General features: G+C 41.8%; 1 protein-coding gene across 1 annotated transcript in view; it reads left to right on the forward strand.

Moving 5' to 3' along the window:
- Positions 1-22,164, forward strand: part of LAMA3 (laminin subunit alpha 3) — a 248,482-nt gene that overhangs the window by 24,860 nt on the left and 201,458 nt on the right. Inside the window, exons 3-5 of the mRNA XM_040434293.1 lie at positions 12,091-12,208; positions 17,122-17,240; positions 19,821-19,991. Coding sequence (XP_040290227.1) covers positions 12,091-12,208; positions 17,122-17,240; positions 19,821-19,991 — 408 coding nt within the window. The remainder of the gene's footprint in view (positions 1-12,090; positions 12,209-17,121; positions 17,241-19,820; positions 19,992-22,164) is intronic.

Consider the following 22,164-nt stretch of genomic DNA (forward strand, 5'->3'; position numbering starts at 1 on the left):
GTATATGGACACAGGGTTTGCAGATCTGAATGATTTACTTTATGAACCATGGTAGATACAGTACCGGATATTGTCTGTATGATTGATGTCACTGTACAGAAGATATGTTTCTGTAAGTAGGACACATACAGCATGATTTAATCTTTGTTCCTATCTTTTTTTTTAATGTTTTCTGTAGCTAATACAGATTATCATTTTCACTATGGGAATTAAGTAAATAAGTCATATCCAGGTAGGGGTAGATCAATGTAACCATCGGGTTTCCAAAATATTCAATACAAATATTGTTAATAAAAGGTATGATAGATATGTGACTGCTACATTATTGTAGAAGTGCTGTATGTATGATAGATATGTGACTGCTACATTATTGTAGAAGTGCTGTATGTATGATAGATATGTGACTGCTACATTATTATAGAAGTGGTGTATGTATGATAGATATGTTGATGCTACATTATTATAGAAGTTCTGTATGTATAATAGATATGTGGATGCTACATTATTATTGAAGTGGTGTATGTATGATAGATATGTGGATGCTACATTATTATAGAAGTGCTGTATGTATGATAGATATGTGACTGCTACATTATTATAGAAGTGGTGTATGTATGATAGATATGTGGATGCTACATTATTATAGAAGTGGTAGTATATGTATGATAGATATGTGACTGCTACATTATTATAGAAGTGATGGTATATGTATGATAGATATGTGGATGCTACATTATTGTAGAAGTGCTGTATGTATGATAGATATGTGACTGCTACATTATTGTAGAAGTGGTGTATGTATGATAGATATGTGGATGCTACATTATTATAGAAGTGGTGTATGTATGATAGATATGTGGATGCTACATTATTATAGAAGTGGTGGTATATGTATGATAGATATGTGAATGCTGCATTATTATAGAAGTGGTGTATGTATGATAGATATGTGACTGCTACATTATTATAGAAGTGGTGGTATATGTATGATAGATATGTGAATGCTACATTATTATAGAAGTGGTGTATGTATGATAGATATGTGACTGCTACATTATTATAGAAGTGGTGGTATATGTATGATAGATATGTGACTGCTACATTATTGTAGAAGTGGTGTATGTATGATAGATATGTGGATGCTACATTATTATAGAAGTGGTGTATGTATGATAGATATGTGGATGCTACATTATTATAGAAGTGGTGGTATATGTATGATAGATATGTGAATGCTGCATTATTATAGAAGTGGTGTATGTATGATAGATATGTGACTGCTACATTATTATAGAAGTGGTGGTATATGTATGATAGATATGTGACTGCTACATTATTATAGAAGTGGTGTATGTATGATAGATATGTGACTGCTACATTATTATAGAAGTGGTGGTATATGTATGATAGATATGTGAATGCTGCATTATTATAGAAGTGGTGTATGTATGATAGATATGTGAATGCTGCATTATTATAGAAGTGGTGGTATATGTATGATAGATATGTGACTGCTAGCTACATCATTATAGAAGTAGTAGTATATGTATGATAGATATGTGACTGCTAGCTACATCATTATAGAAGTAGTAGTATATGTGTGATAGATATGTTGTTGTGTACTGGTTGCTAGGTTGTAATGTTACCAGTATGTCATAGGAAATGAGAACTACCGTAGTTTATGGTTGACCTTAGTACTTTATCCTTGATACATTTTCATTGAAGTCTGTCAGTGCAGACTATGAACCCTGCATTTTATTATTATAAGTATGGCAATGGGGGCAATTCACAAGACCATATACGTTTTGAGGTCCGCAAAGCGCTGATCCTCAAAATACAAATGCAATCAGTGTGCATCCTGCACTTTTCACAGCCCCAAGAGATAGGCGCTTGCACTTTAGGACTAAGGAGAGAGTGAAAACATTAAAGAGACATTTTGAATTATTAGATAGTGTAGCGATAAAGGAGGTGAAATAGGCTTTTTATGGCAATGTGAAGGGCAGATTTTCTTTACAGGCGTACACCGATGAGCCTGAAGTGTGTGCCAAGGTTTCTGCTGCCTGTGTTCAAAGGTTCGGAGTGTAGGGGTGCTGTTTGATAATGGATCTGTCGTAGTTGTCATGGCTCATTGAAGAACAGAAGTCATGACACATAGTGTTGATCGCGAATATTTTAATCACGAATTGGTTATCGCGAATATCGGTACTTCGAGAATTCGCGAAGATGTAGAATATAGTGCTATGTATTCGTAATCGCGAATATTCTAGATTTTTTTTTTCATCAGTAACCTCCCTTCTTGCTTGTTGGCCAATGAGAAGGCTGCAATGTCTTTGTCTGAGCTTAGCAACATCCCTAGCAACCAATAGGAAAGCTGCCTACACCTTTACTATGTAAGAACCTCCCCAGCAGCAATTTCTGCAGTTTTTTTGCAGTTCTGAGAGAGAGAGCAGTGACATTGCTGTGCTCTGTGCTTTCATCTGGATCATATTCCTTATCCAATTAGGGTACTTTCACACTAGCGGCAGGACGGATCCGACAGGCTGCCGCTATTTCGCTGTGCTGCCGGACCGCCGCTCCATCCCTATTGACTATAATGGGAACGGGACGGAGCTCCGGCGCAGCACGGCAGTGCACGGCAAAAGGCCGCCGGACTAAAAGTACTGCATGTCCGACTTTTTTGTCCGGCGGCCTCTCGCCGTGCACTGCCGTGCTGCGCCGGAGCTCCGCCCCCATTATAGTCAATGGGGACGGAGCACCTGTCCGGCGTCACGGCGAAATAGCGGCAGGACGGATCCGACGGGGTGAACAGCCTGTCGGATCCGTCCTGCCGCTAGTGTGAAAGTAGCCTTACATTAGTTAGTTAGTTAGTTAGCTCATTTATATATAATACAGATAGTTAGTGGGAGATAGTCAGTGTCACAGTCGTTACCTCTGGCTGTGACCCTCTGTCTATGCTCTCGTTGCAGCTCCGTTTCTGTATGTTGTTTGTGGTTCTTTATGGGTTAACTCCCCTGTGTGCCTATTAGGAGTTAATCCTCTCTGTCTGCTCCATGGGTGTGGCCTCTCTGCTGCACTCACGGAATCTGTATATAAGACTGATTTTCCCTTAGTTCTGGGTCAGCTCTTCTTGTATGTGTTTGTCCTGTCCTTCTCTTGGTTTGTATTTTGTCTCCCATGCTGCTGACCCCATGGCATCCGTGTCTGTCTGTGTTCTGTGAGTTCGCCTTCTTGCTCATTGTCGTCCTTTCTCCTGTGTTTCTGTTATCAGGGTTGCCAGTTATGTTTGAGTTCCCCTGTGTTTATTATCATGTCTTTATGCCTCTGCCCTTATTTGTCTTGCCTATCTTGTATCGTGCCTGTCTTCCCCCATTTCATATTTGTTCCTCCGTATGGAAGGTTCTGTCTCTGCTTTAGGGGATATTGTGTTCAGCAAGTCCTTGCTGCACCTTTCTTTGCAGCAGAGTGCCATGGGCAAGGCCATGCAGTTTACTTCTGGTGGAGCAAGTCCTCCTCTTCCTATTGTCACTCCTGTTTCCTTGCTATGTACTCCTGCTTGTGTTATTAGTTGCCCTGTTTGTATTTGCCTGTCTGTTATGTTTGCCTATGTGCCGTCGGTACCTTCTGGTACCTGTTGTCCGTTCATTCTTGCTGTCACTGTCTAGTTCACGCTTTGGAGTGGACCCTGGCAACTTCCTGCTGCAAAGTCTAACCCTACCATCTGGGGCCCTAGTAAATACCAGGAGTTGCTTAGTCACGCCCCTCTGGAGTATTACTAGACAGTGGCGCAGTGGGGGTTTTCTCCCATTGTGCTGACGGTACATAGAGCTCATGTTTTGTCTGTGCTGCCTTCCTTGTTTTTTGTTTGTGCAATAAACTCTTGTGTGTCTGTACCTGATTTCCATTTGTTTATTGCTTGACGACGCAGAGGTCTTTCGCTGGATCTCTAACTCGTGACAGTCAGTGTAGGTTAGATAGTGATATAGTGTAGCTGATAGGTTCCAGTGCAGGGTGTTAGGTAGTGTGATAGGAATTACTGTTTCTCTGCTGTCCATACATACATGCTACAGACATAGTGCTGTGATGTCACAGCAATACTTAGTGCACCAATCAGTAATATCTACTCAGACCTGATAAAATGTGAAGTTGCATGAATTGCGCAAAAAATATGCACATCATTAGTGCCGATTTGCGCAATCGCGAAGATAACGACTGGAAACCGCAAATTCTTGAATTCACAAATTTATTGCGAATATTATGCCAAAACAAATACTGCCTATGCCGCTCATCACTAATGACACAAACATTTTTGGTCTGATATTGATGGACTAACCTAAAAGTGTAATGTCAATCTTTTTTTTTTTTTTTTTTAGGAATGTGTAGGGGCAGTGATACTGACCATTTTTAGCACATTTTGTGCCTTAGCAATGTTCCCTGTCTTCTATTTACTTAACTGTGGAGACAGACTCCACACTGACTGCTGCTGCCCTCACTGCCTCTCTCCACTGCCTTATAGCGTTGGTAAGGAACAAAATGGGACACTTCAGAGCTATTTTTCTAATCAAAATGTGCGATTTCAGTAATTAACATATATCACAAAAATGGTCAGTATCACTGCCCCTGCACATTACAAGAAAAAAAAGAATGACAGTTGCACTTAAAGATAGACTATCAGTCAATAAGTCCTTGAAAACCCCCTTACACTACTTTCACACTAGCGGCAGGACGGATCTCACAGGCTGTTCACCATGTCGGATCCGTCCTTCCATCCCCATTGACTATAATGGGGACGGGGGCGGAGCTCCGGCGCAGAATGGCGGTGTACGGCGAAAGCCGCCGGATTAAAAAGTCGGACATGCAGGACTTTTAGTCCGGCGGTCTTTCGCCGTGCACCGCCGGAGCTCCGCCCCCGTCCCCATTATAGTCAATGGGGACGGAGCGGCAGCACAGCGGAAGGACGGATCCGACAGGGTGAACAGCATGTGAGATCCGTCCTGCCACTAGTGTAAAAGTAGCCTTATCTACTCATATACATGTGGGGGGCCTCTTAAAGGGGGTGTCCAGTTTCAAGAAGAGGGATCGACCTGTAAAAGAATAGATACCTGACTGATCCTGCTCCCCTGCTCTGTTCTCGCAGAAGGTCTCTGTCTTCACGGCTGCAGCAAAGATGTTACATCACAACATGTGACCACTATAGCCCAATCACTGGCCTCAGCTCTGCTTCTAGCAAACTCTGCAGTGTCCACCCGGTGCGATCCTGCCTTTATGGCATGTTTAGTTGGGGGATTTCTACATTATTCTACAAAATTTACTACATAATCTACAACAGAAATTCCAGGCAGTCTCTTGTATTTCTACCATAGACTTGCAGTTTTACATGCCACAGATCTGTTCACAGATTTAGTCCAGTTCACTGGGGTAACCCACATGGCCCCCCGAACATGGTTTCTGTGTAGAATCTGTGGTCAGAATTAACATATCACATTTTTTCCCACAAGTTTATGACTTACCCTGCCCATTTTCCACTGAAATTGATGGGTTGCGGTTTGCACCAAATTCAAGCAAAAATCAGCCCTGTGACTGTGCCCTTAAATTGATGTTTTTTGTGTCACTTGTGTCCTCTAGCAGGAAGCATGCAGTTATCTATCTGTAAGATCACTCAACATGATACCATGGTGTTCAGCTGTATCTGTGTCCTGAGGAGTCGCCAGGTGACCTTGAGCACATGGTGCATGGTTTTAATGTTTCCACTTGTTGTGACTATGTAAATAAGATCTAAAAGATTAACAGCCTTAGGCCTCATGCACACGACCGTTGTGTTCCATTCCGCAAAATGCGGTTCCGTTGTTCCGTGATCCGTTTCCGTTTTTGTTTCCGTGTGTCTTCCTTTATTTTTGGAGGATCACCAGACATGAAGGAAAGTAAAAAAAAAGTCTAAGTCAAGTTTGCCATGCAAATGATAGGGAAAAAAACGGACGCGGACGACAATCCTGTGTGCCTCCGCGTTTTTTCACGGTCCGATTGACTTGAATGGGTCCGCGAACCGTTTTCCGTGCAAAAAATAGGACAGGTTATATTTTTTTGACGGACTGGAACCACGGATCACGGACGCGGATGACAAACGGTGCATTAGCCGAGTTTTCAACGGACCCATTGAAAGTCAATGGGTCCGCCAAAAATCACGAAAAACGGAACAACGGACACGGAATAAAACAACGGTCGTGTGCATGAGGCCTTAGTGAGAGCTGACTCTAAAGTGTCTGCATATTTCTACCTGTCTAGGCTCTTTAACTTCCTCTTTTTGTTTGGACAGCAGTTTTACTTGACTTGTTCAGTCAGACCATTCACTGTGGCCAGAGAGGGAAAAGGGGTGACTGACTGCATTAGCATATCACACATTACTAGTATACATAGTTAATGTAATGTTTTAAAAAAATTCCAACCAAGGGATTGGTTGGGATGTAAATTTAAAAAAAGCAGAGCGAGACCCAGATTTCCACACATTTTCATAATCATTAATGTTATTTATTTTTAAGAATTCATCTAAACCCTTATTAAAACTGTCCACTGTTCCTGCTGTGACCATGTCCAGAGGAAATCTATTCCACAGATCCACAGTTCTTACAATAAAGAAGCTTCTGGAGACTGAACTTTTTCTTCTCCAGTCGGAGGCAGTGCCCCCTTGTCTTTTGAGGGCATTTTACATGGAACAGTTTTTCACCGTATTTTTTGTATGGCCCATTTATACACTGCTCAAAAAAATAAAGGGAACACAAAAATAACACATCCTAGATTTGAATTAATTAAATATTCTTCTGAAATACTTTGTTCTTTTACATAGTTGAATGTGCTGACAACAAAATCACACAAAAATAAAAAAATGGAAATCAAATTTTTCAACCCATGGAGGTCTGGATTTGGAGTCACACTCAAAATTAAAGTGGAAAAATACACTACAGGCTGATCCAACTTTGATGTAATGTCCTTAAAACAAGTCAAAATGAGGCTCAGTAGTGTGTGTGGCCTCCACGTGCCTGTATGAGGTGGCGGACGGTCTCCTGAGGGATCTCCTTCCAGACCTGGACTAAAGCATCTGATAACTCCTGGACAGTCTGTGGTGCAACATGACGTTGGTGGATAGAGCGAGACATGATGTCCCAGATGTGCTCAATTGGATTCAGGTCTGGGGAACGGGCGGGCCAGTCCATAGCATCAATACCTTCTTCTTGCAGGAACTGCTGACACACTCCAGCCATATGAGGTCTAGCATTGTCTTGCATTAGGAGGAACCCAGGGCCAACCGCACCAGCATATGGTCTCACAAGGGGTCTGAGGATCTCATCTCGGTACCTAATGGCAGTCAGGCTACCTCTGGCGAGCACATGGAGGGCTGTGCGGCCCTCCAAAGAAATGCCACCCCACACCATTACTGACCCAATGCCAAACCGGTCTTGCTGGAGGATGTTGCAGGCAGCAGAACGTTCTCCATGGAGTCTCAAGACTCTGTCACGTCTGTCACATGTGCTCAGTGTGAACCTGCTTTCATCTGTGAAGAGCACAGGGCACCAGTGGCGAATTTGCCAATCTTGGTGTTCCCTGGCAAATGCCAAACGTCCTGCACGGTGTTGGGCTGTAAGCACAACCCCCACCTGTGGATGTCGGGCCCTCATATCACCCTCATGGAGTCTGTTTCTGACCGTTTGAGCAGACATATGCACATTTGTGGCCTGCTGGAGGTCATTTTGCAGGACTCTGGCAGTGCTCCTCCTGTTCCTCCTTGCACAAAGGCGGAGGTAGCGGTCCTGCTGCTGGGTTGTTGCCCTCCTACGGCCTCCTTGACGTCTCCTGATGTACTGGCCTGTCTCCTGGTAGCGCCTCCATGCTCTGGACACTACGCTGACAGACACCGCAAACCTTCTTGCCACAGCTCGCATTGATGTGCCATCCTGGATAAGCTGCACTACCTGAGCCACTTGTGTGGGTTGTAGACTCCGTCTCATGCTACCACTAGAGTGAAAGCACCGCCAGCATTCAAAAGTGACCAAAACATCAGCCAGGAAGAATAGGAACTGAGAAGTGGTCTGTGGTCACCACCTGCAGAACCACTCCTTTATTGGGGGTGTCTTGCTAATTGCCTACAATTTCCACCTGTTGTCTATCCTATTTGCACAACAGCATGTGAAATTGATTGTCACTCAGTGTTGCTTCCTAAGTGGACAGTTTGATTTCACAGAAGTGTGATTGACTTTGAGTTACATTGTGTTGTTTAAGTGTTCCCTTTATTTTTTTGAGCAGTGTATATTTGTATAGGTTAATCATGCCCCCCCTTAGACACCTCTTCTAAATGTAATTCTTTTAATCGTTACCTCATAACTAAGACCCTCCATGCCACTTATCAGTTTAGTCGCTCTCCTCTGTACTTTTCCATTTCCAAAGCATCCTTTGTATGGACTGGTGCCCAGAACTGAACTGCATATTCCAGATGAGGCCGCACCAACGCTTTGTAAAGTGGTAATATTACATCCCTGCCCCGCGAGTCCATGCCTTGTTTAATATATGACAATATCCTGCTAGACTTAGAAGCAGCTGATTGACATTACATTCTGTTATTTCATTAGGATACAGCTACACAGCGATTTTGACTGCAAAATGTGTTGCGCGCCCGTGTCACTCTCAAGTATCGCAGTGTAGCGGGGCTGCCATAGTAATGAATGGGGTCACAGTACAACTTGTTTTCTGCAACCGCAACAAGAGAATCGCGAAAAATCCAATAGCAAACATGCCAGACGCACTGCGTCTACATTTATTCTTATGGGTGCCCTGCTAAACTGTAATACTTGGGTGTGACACATGTGGTGACCAAAATCGCAGTGTAGAAGTACCCTAATCAGTGCAGTGCTCCCTCAGGACAATATACGGCAGTTAATTTTCAATGGCATAGTACTGGCAAAATTAGATAGAAAAAAGCTAAATATTTTTTAAAAAAAATTGTTTTCTATGAATACGGAGTTAAAAAATAGAATGGAAATGTTCTAAATTGCCACTATGGTTTCATTATAGCTTGTGCAAGGAATGCCCTGTCTACTGATCCTACACTTCTCTATGTCGTCGCTGGTAGTTCTGTCCTGCATTGTCTTCAGTCTATGTAAAGGGCCGACAATTGAACAGATCATCGCTAACCAGCGTCACTAGTAGCACTGGTTAGAGATAATCTGGCGGTGTAAAAGCACCGCCTATTAGCCGATGAACAGGGGAAATGTTCGTTCATCGGGTAATTGTATCTTTTGTTCAGCACAAAAGATCATCGTTTCCCAGTGGCAGATCGTTCTGTATAAACAACAAGACAGTATAAGGAAGAGAGATTGCATTAGCGATCGCTCCTGCCCATACTCTGGAGGAGATTTGTGCATATAAATGCATCCGTCTCCTCCGCTAGCGATCAGCAGATTGCCGTGAAGGAACACTTCCTTCCCAATAATCTACTAGATCGTCGTCCTCTGTAAAGGGACCTTAAGATACAGTAACTCCAGGCACAAGCTGTAGAAGATTTGTGCTGTATAATCTTGAGCTGCATGGTTTCTTGTACACAGATTTTTTCTTCCGGTCGTTTTAAAGAATCCCCCCTCTTTGTGTCAGCCTCTGTAAGGCCTTGGCTGGAATTGCTCTCTAGTTTAAAATCTCACATTGTTGTTGTAAAATATAAAAAATGAAATATTTCCCTAACGAGTTCACAATGTTATACATGCCAGGGACAGTAGTAAATTCTCAACCCTTGTAAATGGTTTATGATGTGGTGTGAAGTTCAGAAGCAGTGTGAATGTAGTATGCCAACGGTTAAGGCTACTTTCACACTCGCGTTTTTGCTTTCCGTTTGTGAGATCCGTTCAGGGCTCTCACAAGCGGCCCAAAAACTGATCAGTTTTGCCCTAATGCATTCTGAATGGAAAAGGATCCGCTCAGAATGCATCAGTTTGCTTCCGATCAGTCTCCATTCCGCTTTGGAGGCGGACACCAAAGCGTTGCCTGCAGTGTATTGCTGTCCGCCTGATGAAACTGAGTCAAACGGATCCATTCTGGCACACAAAGTAAGTCAATGGGGACTGATCCGTTTTCTATGACACAATCTGGCACAATAGAAAACGGATCCGTCCTCCATTGACTTTCAATGGTGTTCAAGACGGATCCGTCTTGGCTATGTTAAAGATAATACAAACGGATCTGTTCTGAACGGATGCAGAATGTTGTATTGTCAGAATGGATCCGCACCAAACGCGAGTGTGAAAGTAGCCTAAGGCCTCTTTCACACGAGCGTGTTCGGATGCGTTGCGGCAAACCCGCGCAAGTAGGTACGCAATTACAGTCAGTTTTGACTGCGATTGCATTCCGTTGTTCAGTTTTTATCGCGCGGGTGCAATGACCCGAACTTCTTCACAGAAGTTCAGGTTTGGGTTCCAGGTTGTGTAGATAGTATTATTTCCCCTTATAACATGATTATAAGGGAAAATAATAGCATTCTGAATACTGAATGCATAGTACAATAGGGCTGGAGGGGTTAAAAAATAAAATAAAATAATTTAACTCACCTTAATCCACTTGTTCGCGCAGCCAGCATCTCTTCTGTCTTGTTCTGTGAGGAATAGGACCTTTGATGATGTCACTACGCTCATCACATGGTCCGTCACATGATCTTTTACCATGGTGATAGATCATGTGACGGACCATGTGATGAACATAGTGACGTCATCAAAGGTCCTATTCCTCACAGAACAAGACAGAAGAGATGCTGGCTGCGCGAACAAGTGGATTAAGGTGAGTTAAATTATATATATTTTTTTTAACCCCTCCAGCCCTATTGTACTATGCATTGTGTATTCAGAATGCTATTATTTTCCCTTATAACCATGTTATAAGGGGAAATAATAAAGATCGGGTCCCCATCCCGATCGTCTCCTAGCAACCGTGAGTGAAAATCGCAGCGCATCCGCACTTGCTCGCGGATGCTTGCGATTTTCACGCAGCCCCATTCACTTCTATGCTGCCTGCGTTGCGTGAAAAACGCACAAAATAGAGCTTGCTGCGATTTTCACGCAACGCACAAGTGATGCGTGAAAATCACCGCTCATGTGCACGGCCCCATAGAAATGAATGGGTCCTGATTCAGTGCGGGTGCAATGCGTTCAACTCACGCATTGCACCCGCGCGGAAAACTCGCCCGTGTGAAAGGGGCCTAACACTGAACTGAAATAAGAACATGATTTGTTACAGGTCTATTATCAGTTTATCCCAAATCCATCCTGGCTGTTTGTAGCAGCAGTATATAGGAGCCACGAAGTCATCTTTTTTCTGCTTTCCGAAAACCATAGCTTTCTCATTTTTCCTTTGATGTAGCAGCAAGAAGCCGTTCTCTGTTTGTAGTTTTACCATTTGCCATTTTAATATAATATACTGTATATTAGCTTTTAATTTATATTATGGTGGAATGCATAAAATAATAGCAATTTTTTTTATTGCAGTACTTTTTATTATCTTCCCAATTAAAGCGGTTGTCTCACATATAAATTAAATTTCTTTGTTAGATCAGGCAAAACATTACAATTTTCCAATTGGAGTGATTTAAAAAGTTTCCTGTGTCCAGATACTGCTTTTACATACTTGTTATCGTGTCCCCTATATTTTTTTTTGCTCCATCTTAGGGAGTCCTTGTGATATATCCAGTGCTAATGGTCACACATGCTCAGTAGCTCGGTCTCACTGTCTGGATCCACTTAAACATGGGGCAACCCAATAAGAAGCAAACACCAGAAGCAACTTTTTCTCACCAGCATTGAACACATTAGGACGGTAGACATTCTGAGAAGGAATCAAAAGTTAGTTGGTGCCATGACAGCAGCAATATGCAGACACAGGGGCATTTTTTAAAAATGTTTCCAATTGTTCTTTTATGTATGATCTAAATTAAATTAATATTTTTTGAACAACTCCTTATGGAAGTGTACCACCACTGCCTGCATGGTTTGATATACTGTATTATCTACTATACAATATACTGGCTATTACCTTTTCTTATTTTTATCTTTATGGTTGTGTCACTAGGTTTTCCATGTTGCATATGTCCTCATCAAATTTGCAAACTCTCCACGGCCTGATCTTTGGGTCCTTGAACGATCAGTTGACTTTGGAAGCACTTACATGCCTTGGCAATATTTTGCTAGTAAGTATTTTCTTCTATGTAGTTTCATGATATATATGTCTGGAATAAATATGTCAGCATATGCCCATAGAATGTGATAGGATTTTTCCTTACAAATTTGTGTGAGGTTAAATATTTCATACATATACAGTGGTCCCTCAAGTTACAATATTAATTGGTTCCAGGAAGACCATTGTATGTTGAAATTATTGTAAGTTGAGTAATTGGTTCCAATGCCCCAAAATGTCATCCAAGATAAGAGAAAATTACGATTTAAGAAACATAACCTGGTCCACCAGCAGATGGTGGCAACAACATTGGCAGTATTCGCTTCCCTGGAGAGGAACCTTCTGGCTTCCTTCCAACCTTCTGTAGCTAGAGGGAGGAGTTTAGTTAGTTGGTGAGTGAGTGAGGAGTCTAGCTTATCCCCTGTAAGGGAAGCAGAAGGTTCTCGTCCCTCCTGGACGAGCCTGCAGAAGTTCTAGTCCACCCTCCTTAGGGAAAGGTTGTGTGCTGGCTAGCAGAGCACTGCCTGCTTTGCTAGGCCCAGAGGCCCTGCCTTAGAAGTCTACATGGTTGCTTATTCCCTCCTGGGCTTGCATTGCCTCCTTCCAAGCTGAGCCAAAGCTTGAGGTACTCTAAAGCCAGGACAAGAAGTTCCTAGGACTATAAGTAAGAGACAAACTACAGATAACTTAAGTTCCAGCAGAAGAGGAACAGTTTCCTAATTATCCAGCCAAGCATAGCAGTGTTGAGAGAGCTACCGCATTTCAGAGCTGAGATTGTTGCAGAGAAGTATTTGCCTGCCAAAGTTAAGCCAATACCTGCTGATAACCAAGATATCGTTTGGAAGCTGTTTGGATTAGCCATTTATGCCAAATAAAAGCAACTGTTCAACGTTACTACAAAGTCTGGACTCCATTCATTCTACTCTTCCACCATCCAAGTTCACCTACCCCTTTTGCACTGCTTTGGACCACATCACATCTGGGATTCACAGATATCCAGGTAGGAACACTGTGACATGTGTACATAACATCTACAGAGACTGTAGGCCACCCTGCATCATTTTGGCAATTTTACCTCTGGGTACCAACATTACTATCTACAAAGGGAGCCTTGTGCTTCCACTGCTTAACCGCAGCTGGCATCACGTTTACTTGCTCTGTAAAAGGGAGATATTTTGTGGAAACCTCCTAAGGGGCAAGTGATACCCCAGACGCTGAACCCGTGATCCCGTTGCACATTGTATCTTGAAGGATCACTGTATAGATGCAGATACCACAGCAGAATCCAACTCCAATTGGTTTGAGAATCTACTTTGGCCTTCATAGGAATGTGGAATTTTCAGCTTCTAATTTTAAATCCACTTTGTGGACAAAATGTCCCATCAGTGATGGAAACCATAGTGATCAGCCACACACGAGATAGCCAGATTGATTGGGGCTAATCCAGGTGTGGTTGCGTGACATGAAAACTGCATATTCTGACAGTGTGCGTTTTGGATTTCTGACACAAATTCTCCCGCAAATCTGCATTCGGTGGTTCAGCTTGTGCACTAAAAACATGGTTTAAGCTCTCTTATATAGAGCAGTACAATGTACTAAAACCAGAATCTCAACTTTAGAATACACTGATGTGAGGTGCAGGTGTTGAACCTTTTAGTTCAGTAATCCAGGAGGAATTTCTTGGCATGTTGCCTTTATAGGGCTCGGTGCTCTCATACACTTTGTTAATTGCTGTCCCTTGTATATGTGGAATGCAGGTAAAATCTTCATCTATACAATACTCTATTGCTAACATTTTTTCTTCTGTTCATTATTCACATAGAGACAGGTATAATGTTTTACTCATGATGGAAGAATCCATATAATGGTATATGATCAAAGAGACTAGAGGGCTAAATGTGTGAAAGGCTTGTTAAAGGGGTTCTCCGGGAATTAGAAAATGAAAATACTTAAATATTACTTCATTATAAATATATTACTAAATACCTTAGTAAGCAATCATTAGTAAAAATAATATGTCCGCCATCCTACTAGTCCACACAAAACCTGTCCAAATTACACAGGAGGACAAGTTAAAGAGTTAAGCCATCTTCCTCTCTTACTTGTCAGGGATTATGTGTCACGTTCGGGTGTGGGAGGGAAACACCACACCGAACATAGGACGGAAAGGGGTGAGGGAATAAGGCCTGGAAACTAGGGAAAGGAGATGGACACCTCCTAGTAAAACCCTAATTAAAGTCCTGACTAACTACCAGTATGAACAGACCCCAGAGGTAGGTGAGTTGATACACAGGAATACCTAATGTCCTAACTCACCTTATAGGACCCTGGTACTAATGTCAGGACTGAGACAACCTGTTCCTCCAAAAGGTAGGACGAACAGGAGTCTCCCTCAGGCCTTAATACAAATAACAGGGAAATGCAAAACACAAAATAACCCAAACAAAATACAAAAGGGAAAGAAAACACTTAAAGGGTAATTAAGAAAATGAAAATACTTAAATATTACTTTATTATAAATATATTCTCAAATATCTTTCATTATTTATGATGGCTCGTTTTGTCTGGGGAACAATCATCAGGGGAAACAAAATGGCCGCCCTCCCATTAGTTCACACAAAACCTGTCCTGATCACACATGAGGACAAGTTACTTTTCACTTAACACTGAGGTAAAGAGCTGCCTCCTCCTCTCTACTTGTTAGGGATTATGATTCTGAATTCAGATAATAAGAACTTTAGCTGAATCTCTGGGGAATTTAGTTTATGAGGAGACATGAAGTAAGAGAGGACGGACAGGACAGGCTGTGGTAATGTGGAGCTGTGGTAATGGAGGCTGCATACAAGTGCTGCTGCTCATTAGCCCCACCTCACCCTCTTCTCATGTCTCCTCATCATCTCCATTCCCACAGAGATTCATCTGTATTCAGGATCATGATTCCTGACAGGCAGAGCAGAGAGAAGGATGAGGCACAACTATGGCTCATTGTGGTGAAGTAACGTGTCCTCCTGTGTGTTTAGTACAGGTTTTGTATGTACTGATAGGACGGCGGCCATTTCCTAATGATTGCTTCCTAGACAAAACAAGCCATTCTAAGTAATGAAAGGTATTTGTGAATATATTTATTATAAAATACTATTTAAGTATTTTCATTTTTTTAATTCCTTGAGAACCCCTTTAACTTCAAGTGGCTATGGCAGCACCAGGAACTCAGCCGGGATCCACACACCAGCTATCCACAACTCAAACTGAAGCTATAAACCGCGTAGCATAGTGGGAGAAACAACAATAAATAGAGAAGGTAAAAATGACCATAATAGCCACTCCTGGGGAAAGAAGGTGTGGCAAGCACCAGAAACAACACAGACGTCATTTGATCCAAACAGAAAAAATGTCAGATCAAGCCACGTGTTGCCAGTCTCACCGATCTCCTGCCACCTGTCGCGGGAACGTCCGTGACATTATGATCCTGAATACAGTTTAATATGATCTTAAAATGAATCTCTGTAGAAGTGGAGTTCATTAGGAGACATGAAGTACAGAGAGGATAGTGGGGATGTAGATAATGAGCAGCAGCACTTATATGCAGTCTCCATTACCACAGTCTGTCCTGTCCGTCCTCTCTGTACTTCATGTCTCCTCATGAACTCCATTCCTACAGAGATTCAGCTGAAGATTTTATCTGTATTTAGGATCATAATCCCTGACAAGTAGAGCAGAGAGGAGGATTAGGCAGCTCTTTCCCTCATTGTTGTAAAGTAACATGTCCTGCTGTTTGATTAGGACAGGTTTTGTGTGAGCTAATAGGACGGCGGCCATTTCATTTCTCCTAATGATTGCTCCCTAGACAAAATGAACCATTATAGCTAATGAAATGTATTTGAGAATATATTTATACTAATGTAATATTTAAGTCTTTTCATTTTCTTAATTCCCGGAGAACCCCTTTATCGACAAGACTATTGCAGTTGGTTAAAAAGGATCGACTATTAATCCTATTTGCACTTAGTTCACACCTCTGTATTAACACCCTATCCCCCCCTCCCCCTCCCCTCGGCCATATACAGTACTTAAGTGTGTATATTTGTGTGTATCTCAGCAAATCTGATTTACTGATATTTCCTTGCAATACCTGATTCAGCAGAACTGCACTGGTGTATACATTATAGTAAATCAGATTATTATTTATTAATTTTTAAACCATACAAACAATAATACAAAACAGAGAAAGATATAATAAAAATAAAAAAAATACAAATAAGAAAAACAGAACAATAGTGCAAAGGTCAGAAAACCCCTATTTCCACGTGTTGATGACATGGGAGTCATAAACAGATAAAAGGTCACTGCCTACCACCTAAACCCTCACCTACCACCATGCAGGAGCCCCCCAACAACAGGGATAGTCAGTATTCCATCCCAAAGTAGAATGCTAGGAGCCAGTGTGTCAAGCCATGGAGCCCGGAGCTTCCCGAATTTAGTGTAGACTCCCCTTTTTTAAAATATTCTTTTCTTATATATCAATAATGTGTTTTCTTTCCCCACAAACTCTCTTTTGGTTGGTGGAAAGGGTTGTATCCAATGCAACACAGTAAGTTTGTGAGCCACATATTGTATTTTATACCTGCTGAAATGTGTGGTTTATCAGATGTAGGGCTATTAGTGTATAGTCTAAACTGTGTCATAATCAGATCTGTCAGAGGGTCCTCTTTAGCATGGCCAGAAAACTTTCATTGTGGGTGGAGTAAGCCTACCAAAAGTTTCCTTTTTAACACTTTTTTGCATTGTAATATTTTGTTTTCCTCCAATCCATAGGGAGAATGTAGGCATTGTATTTCAATTTTTACTATGGGCCCCCTTCTAAATTATGGACACCACTGTGTGATCTAATGCTCAAATGTAAAATGATATGGACTTATATTCCAGATTCTAAACAGGGCTGCTTACTTCATTTTGGAAAGGACCCTAAACAGCCCATTGCAAGAGATGATGATGTCATATGCACGGCAGAGTACTCACGGATCGTTCCACTTGAAAATGGGGAGGTATGTGTATCGTGAAGATGTATCATCATTTTGACATGCCTTATGACACGTGAAAATATTCATTGGCTCAAATATTTAAACAGTTCTGAAGAATTATGGTTGAATGCACATTTTAAGGATTTGCCACTGAGTACAATAAGAGTATATTAGTGAGGTTGGTGCACACTCTTTGGGGTGGCACACTGCTCAGTAATACAATACTTCTGCTGAACAGACAGCGTTCTGTGCCAGTTGCTAGTGACCGGAAGAGAAAGTTCAGGAGTCATAGAGGGGTTACTCCATTCAGGACCTCCAACTGTTAGCCACAATGGAGAGCTTCTGGAGAGGGTAGGCCTTGTGTGACCATGTTTTCTATATGATCACCCATTTCACCCAAAGTTTACCCAATGATAACTGCTGATCCCAGGGGTGTCAGCAATTAGATCTGATGGGGCATCTTGAGAGGGGGTTATTTTTTACAAAAATCTCTGTAAAATGCATTTCAATAGACCACCCATCTCCAGGCCTCAGAATATGGGTCTGCATTGCGGTGCATGGTGTCCTGGTACTCTGTACTATGGAAACGTAGGGGCATGATACAAAAACATCCATGTGGCTCCATATAAAATTGGAAGCTTATAAAGGTATGGTACCTGGAAGTTGTACAATGCTGTAATACATCCATGTGCTCGAGGCCTTAGTGTGAACAGGAGTACTGCTATAGATAGCTCTAGTCCCATCATCAATAATATGTTTATGGCATTAAACTTTAGACTTTATCAATACTTTTCATATTCTGCTAATGGGATTACTACAAAGACCACATAAAAATACTAGAAATACTATTTGACCCGACTGAGACCTCCCTTCCTACTTCAGTGTAATACCTGTAAAAGGTTAATTACTCAAAGCTTTTTATTCCTTATAATAGGATAAATAATGGGTGAAGAAACAGATAGTGAGCTCAAGATTTACCTGGAAAAATAGAACATGTGTTCTGGTCTTTCTTGTTCCAAGTAAAATATGATTTTATGGCACTTTGGTAGACTTGCCAAAACATGGTGAACCACTCCTGTGTGGTAGATAATTATGAAAGAAAATGATTACCTTTCAATTCTTGTTGCTGGATCAGTAATAAAGTAATTTTTTGTAATGGTATATAATTAGAAAAGCATCACATACAGTGAGATCAAAAGCAAGTTCTGACACAGCTGGTTAGGCTGTACTGTGGAAAGAGCTTGCTGCATTAGCAGGAATACACGTGAAGTTTGGCATTAAATTCGGTGCTTCTGCCAAGTGTAGCACATTTATTCAACAGCCTATATCCCTCACATGTAGCAAGTAGGAGAGATTCAAGAGCTGCTCGTGGGCCAGTGGTTTAAAGCCGTGACCGTGCCAAGAAAAGACCTGTCCCTTCTTGGCACGGTGTGCAGACAGCTGGAGATGCGGCATGTCTCCGCTCGTGGTTTAACTCCATTCTAAGCAGGTCCATGGCACCTAAAGTGAGCAACCGTGGCAGAAACCATGGCGGTGTCAATGGGGCCCAAGGGTCATCCCTTTTATCAGAAGCGGTTAGGTTTATCGTGCCTAAATGCACAGAAAAAAACTTCTAACATTAACTGCCCATTGATTGCAATAAGAATCCTGGCTGTAGTTCCATGTCATGGATTTGGATCCACAATGTGGAAAATAGCAAATGAGAAGGTTTATTCTTTGGAGTTAAATCAGGAAAATCTGGAGGCAGATCCGCATCATGTAAATTGAAAATCTGCAGCAGAATCTCTGGGTCAGCGTCCAATCTCCAATCGCCTCCGTTTTTTTTTTTTCCAACATGTTGACATACCCTAAGGTCTCTTTCACCCTAGCAAGTTTTCCGTCCGGGTGCGATTCGTGAAGCAAATGCATAGCATCCGGACTGAAACCTGACCCATTCATTTCAAGGAGTCTGTGCACATGAGAGTAGTTTTTCCAGCGTCATTTCTGCATTCAGGAAAAATTTGCGGCATGTTCAATATTGTGCGTTTTTCACGCAGCTACGGCTCCATAGAAGTGAATGAGGCTTCAGTGAAAACGGATTGCATCTGGATGAAATGCATTTTTCACTAATGGTTGCTAGAAGATGCAGATTGTTATTCTTCAGTTTTTTTTTACGTGTGCGAAAAACACTTCAAAAACTGATTGCACCAATGTGGAAAAAACTGAAACACTGAACGCAATCGCAGACAAAGCTGACTGAACTTGCAAGCAAAACAAAACCATCAGTTTTTTCCCGAACAGACCCTGAGAGAATCCATATCGCTCGTGTGAAAGAGGTCTAAGAGGTTGATTGTACTATGAGGACCAGGTAGGCATGACTACACAACTGACAGTAACAGACAGAAGAGTGCAAGCACTTTGCTATGTTTACTATATAGCAGAGGGGGTCTTCTATATTCAGCTCTACTTCTACCTCATGGTTTATGGGATCAGTAAAGATCCCCATACACATTATAAGATCATCAGCTGAACCTACCGTATTAACTCAGAATATATTTTTTTAAAATGGGTAATCTAAACCATAGAACTGCTTTACTTTAAAACCGATGTTCTTATAAATTTCAGGTGGTGGTGAGGTTGGTAAGCGGACGGCCTGGTGCAAAGCATTTTATGGACTCTCCTATACTAAGAGATTTTACAAAGGCTACAAACATACGACTGCGTTTCCTCAGAACAAACACACTTCTTGGTCATTTAATATCAAAGGCGGAAAAAGATCAAACTGTAACGCGGAGGGTAAGTACATATTGAGTTATTTTTATACCTAAGACTCAATTCCATATACACAGACAAACAGATGACTGATAAAGTTCTAAAAGCGAGGATATACTACTGGTAGTCACTGTACTGGCTGGCACTGGATGAGGAAAAACACGCCTTTTTACAGTTACATGTGTGTGATACCTAGGTCTTCTAGAGGGTGATCTTCTCACACAAGATGGCCGGTATACATAGGATATCATTAATCTGAATATCTGCCAAACAAAATTTGGTTTTCTCAAAGACGTGGTGTTTTGAAGAGGTGTCACTGTATATAAAATAATGTACAGTAATAACATGTTAAATGGTCACTGTAGTTTGAAGAAACTATGCATAGATCAATAGTACAGGTGAATCCAAAGAAACTTTGTAATATATTGAACCAGAGAAAAATTTCTCTTTCCCCCTCTTCTAAACTGACATTCTCTGCTATGTTCATCTTGAGAGACAAGATGGCTTCACCGAAGGATCATATTACATGCTGCTCATAGAAGTCTGTGGAGAGAGGAGGAATAAGGAGGAGTGAGCTACAATGAGAGAGACAAAAAAAAGAACCTATTTAAAGAGGTAGACATACTTGCTGCTCATAGATGTTTGTGGAGAGAGGAGGAAGAATGCTGCTAGAGGGAGAATTTTTTTTTTTCTTCTCATAAGATATATTACAAAGTTTCTCATACTCAGCTGTACTATTCATTTATGCAGAGTTTGTTAAAATAGAAGTGACATGTTTGCTAGTATTCAAAGGTCAGTCAGGTCACTGTCTTAAAAGCTGTACGTTTTAAAGGGGTTATCCGACACTAACAAATGCTTCCCCATATTCCGGGCCCCTCACACTGATTCTACTTACACGGCTCTCCGCTCCCCACGTCGCTCCTGGTCCCGTGGGTGATGCTAGGGGTGACGCTAGGGAGGCTCGTCTCCGTCACCGCCTGCCATTGGCTGCTCCTCCCCGACACTGGATGTTTTCATCCGCGCACGGGGAGAAGCAGCAGCAGAGATGCGGGGACCAGGAACCAGGCAGGGAGCGGGAAGCCAGGTAATTAGAATCAGTGTGAGCGGCCCGGCATATGGGGGAGCATTTGTTAGTGTCGGATAACCCCTTTAAGGTTCCATGTTTTCAAGCCTTATCATATACTGTATTGTATCCTTTTAAAACCTTGTCCTATTGTATAGTTTGAAAATCTTGTTTCATATTATGGCTGACTTGTCATAATCCAGTCTTTTTGCTGAGTTTTAAGAGTTCTAGCATAGTTTTTAAAATGTCCTACAGGGTGATTGTGTGGACTCACTGTTGGTAACCCACATTCAGGCGTTCAACATTTCAGCTCAGTTTCCCTGAATAAATCATGATTAGAGGCCTATTAAAGGGTTAGAAAATGTAGAGGAATAAAATATTATTTTTGGATGCAACAAGCTGTCAGTGGTCCAGCAAGATCGGTCCTCAGGAAATATGGAAGCTTGCTTCTTTCTGTAGTTGGTACCGGAGATAAGGAACCTGGAGGAGCTTTTTCCACCTGCACAAAGAAAGTATGGTGTGTTTATTGGCATCTGATAGGCTGCATAAAACAGCTGCTGAACGATGCATTCGATTGGGCTGGGATTTCCTGCTTTAGGCCTCTTTCACACGACCGTATGTATTTTGCTATATTTTGCGGTCCATTTTTCACAGATCCGTTGTTTTGTTGTTTGTTTCCGTTGTGTTTCCATTCCTTATCCGTTCAATAACATCTCTTGCGGATCGCAAAAACGGAAATAGAAAATTTTTAATCATTAATGTAATGTACTGTAATGTTTGTAAACAGTAAGCACATGGGCAAAGTGGGCATGGATCCGCAAAATACGGATGACATACGGATGTGTTCCGTATGCATTCTGTATTTTTTGCGGACCCATTGACTTGAATGGAGCGACGGAACGTTATTTGCGGACAATAATAGGACAAGTTTTATCTTTTAGCGGAACGGATATATGGAAATACGGAAACGGAATGCACACGGAGTACATTCTGATTTTTTTTGCGGAACCGTTGAAATGAATGGTTCCGCATACGGACCGCAAACGGAAACCGCAAAAACGGAACGGAAAACGGAAAAAAATATATGTCTGTGTGAAAGAGGCCTTTTGTGAAGCCGGCAGATCTGTGGTATGA

This window comes from Bufo bufo, chromosome 5 (genome assembly GCF_905171765.1).
Source record: "Bufo bufo chromosome 5, aBufBuf1.1, whole genome shotgun sequence".
Lineage (NCBI taxonomy): Eukaryota > Metazoa > Chordata > Amphibia > Anura > Bufonidae > Bufo > Bufo bufo.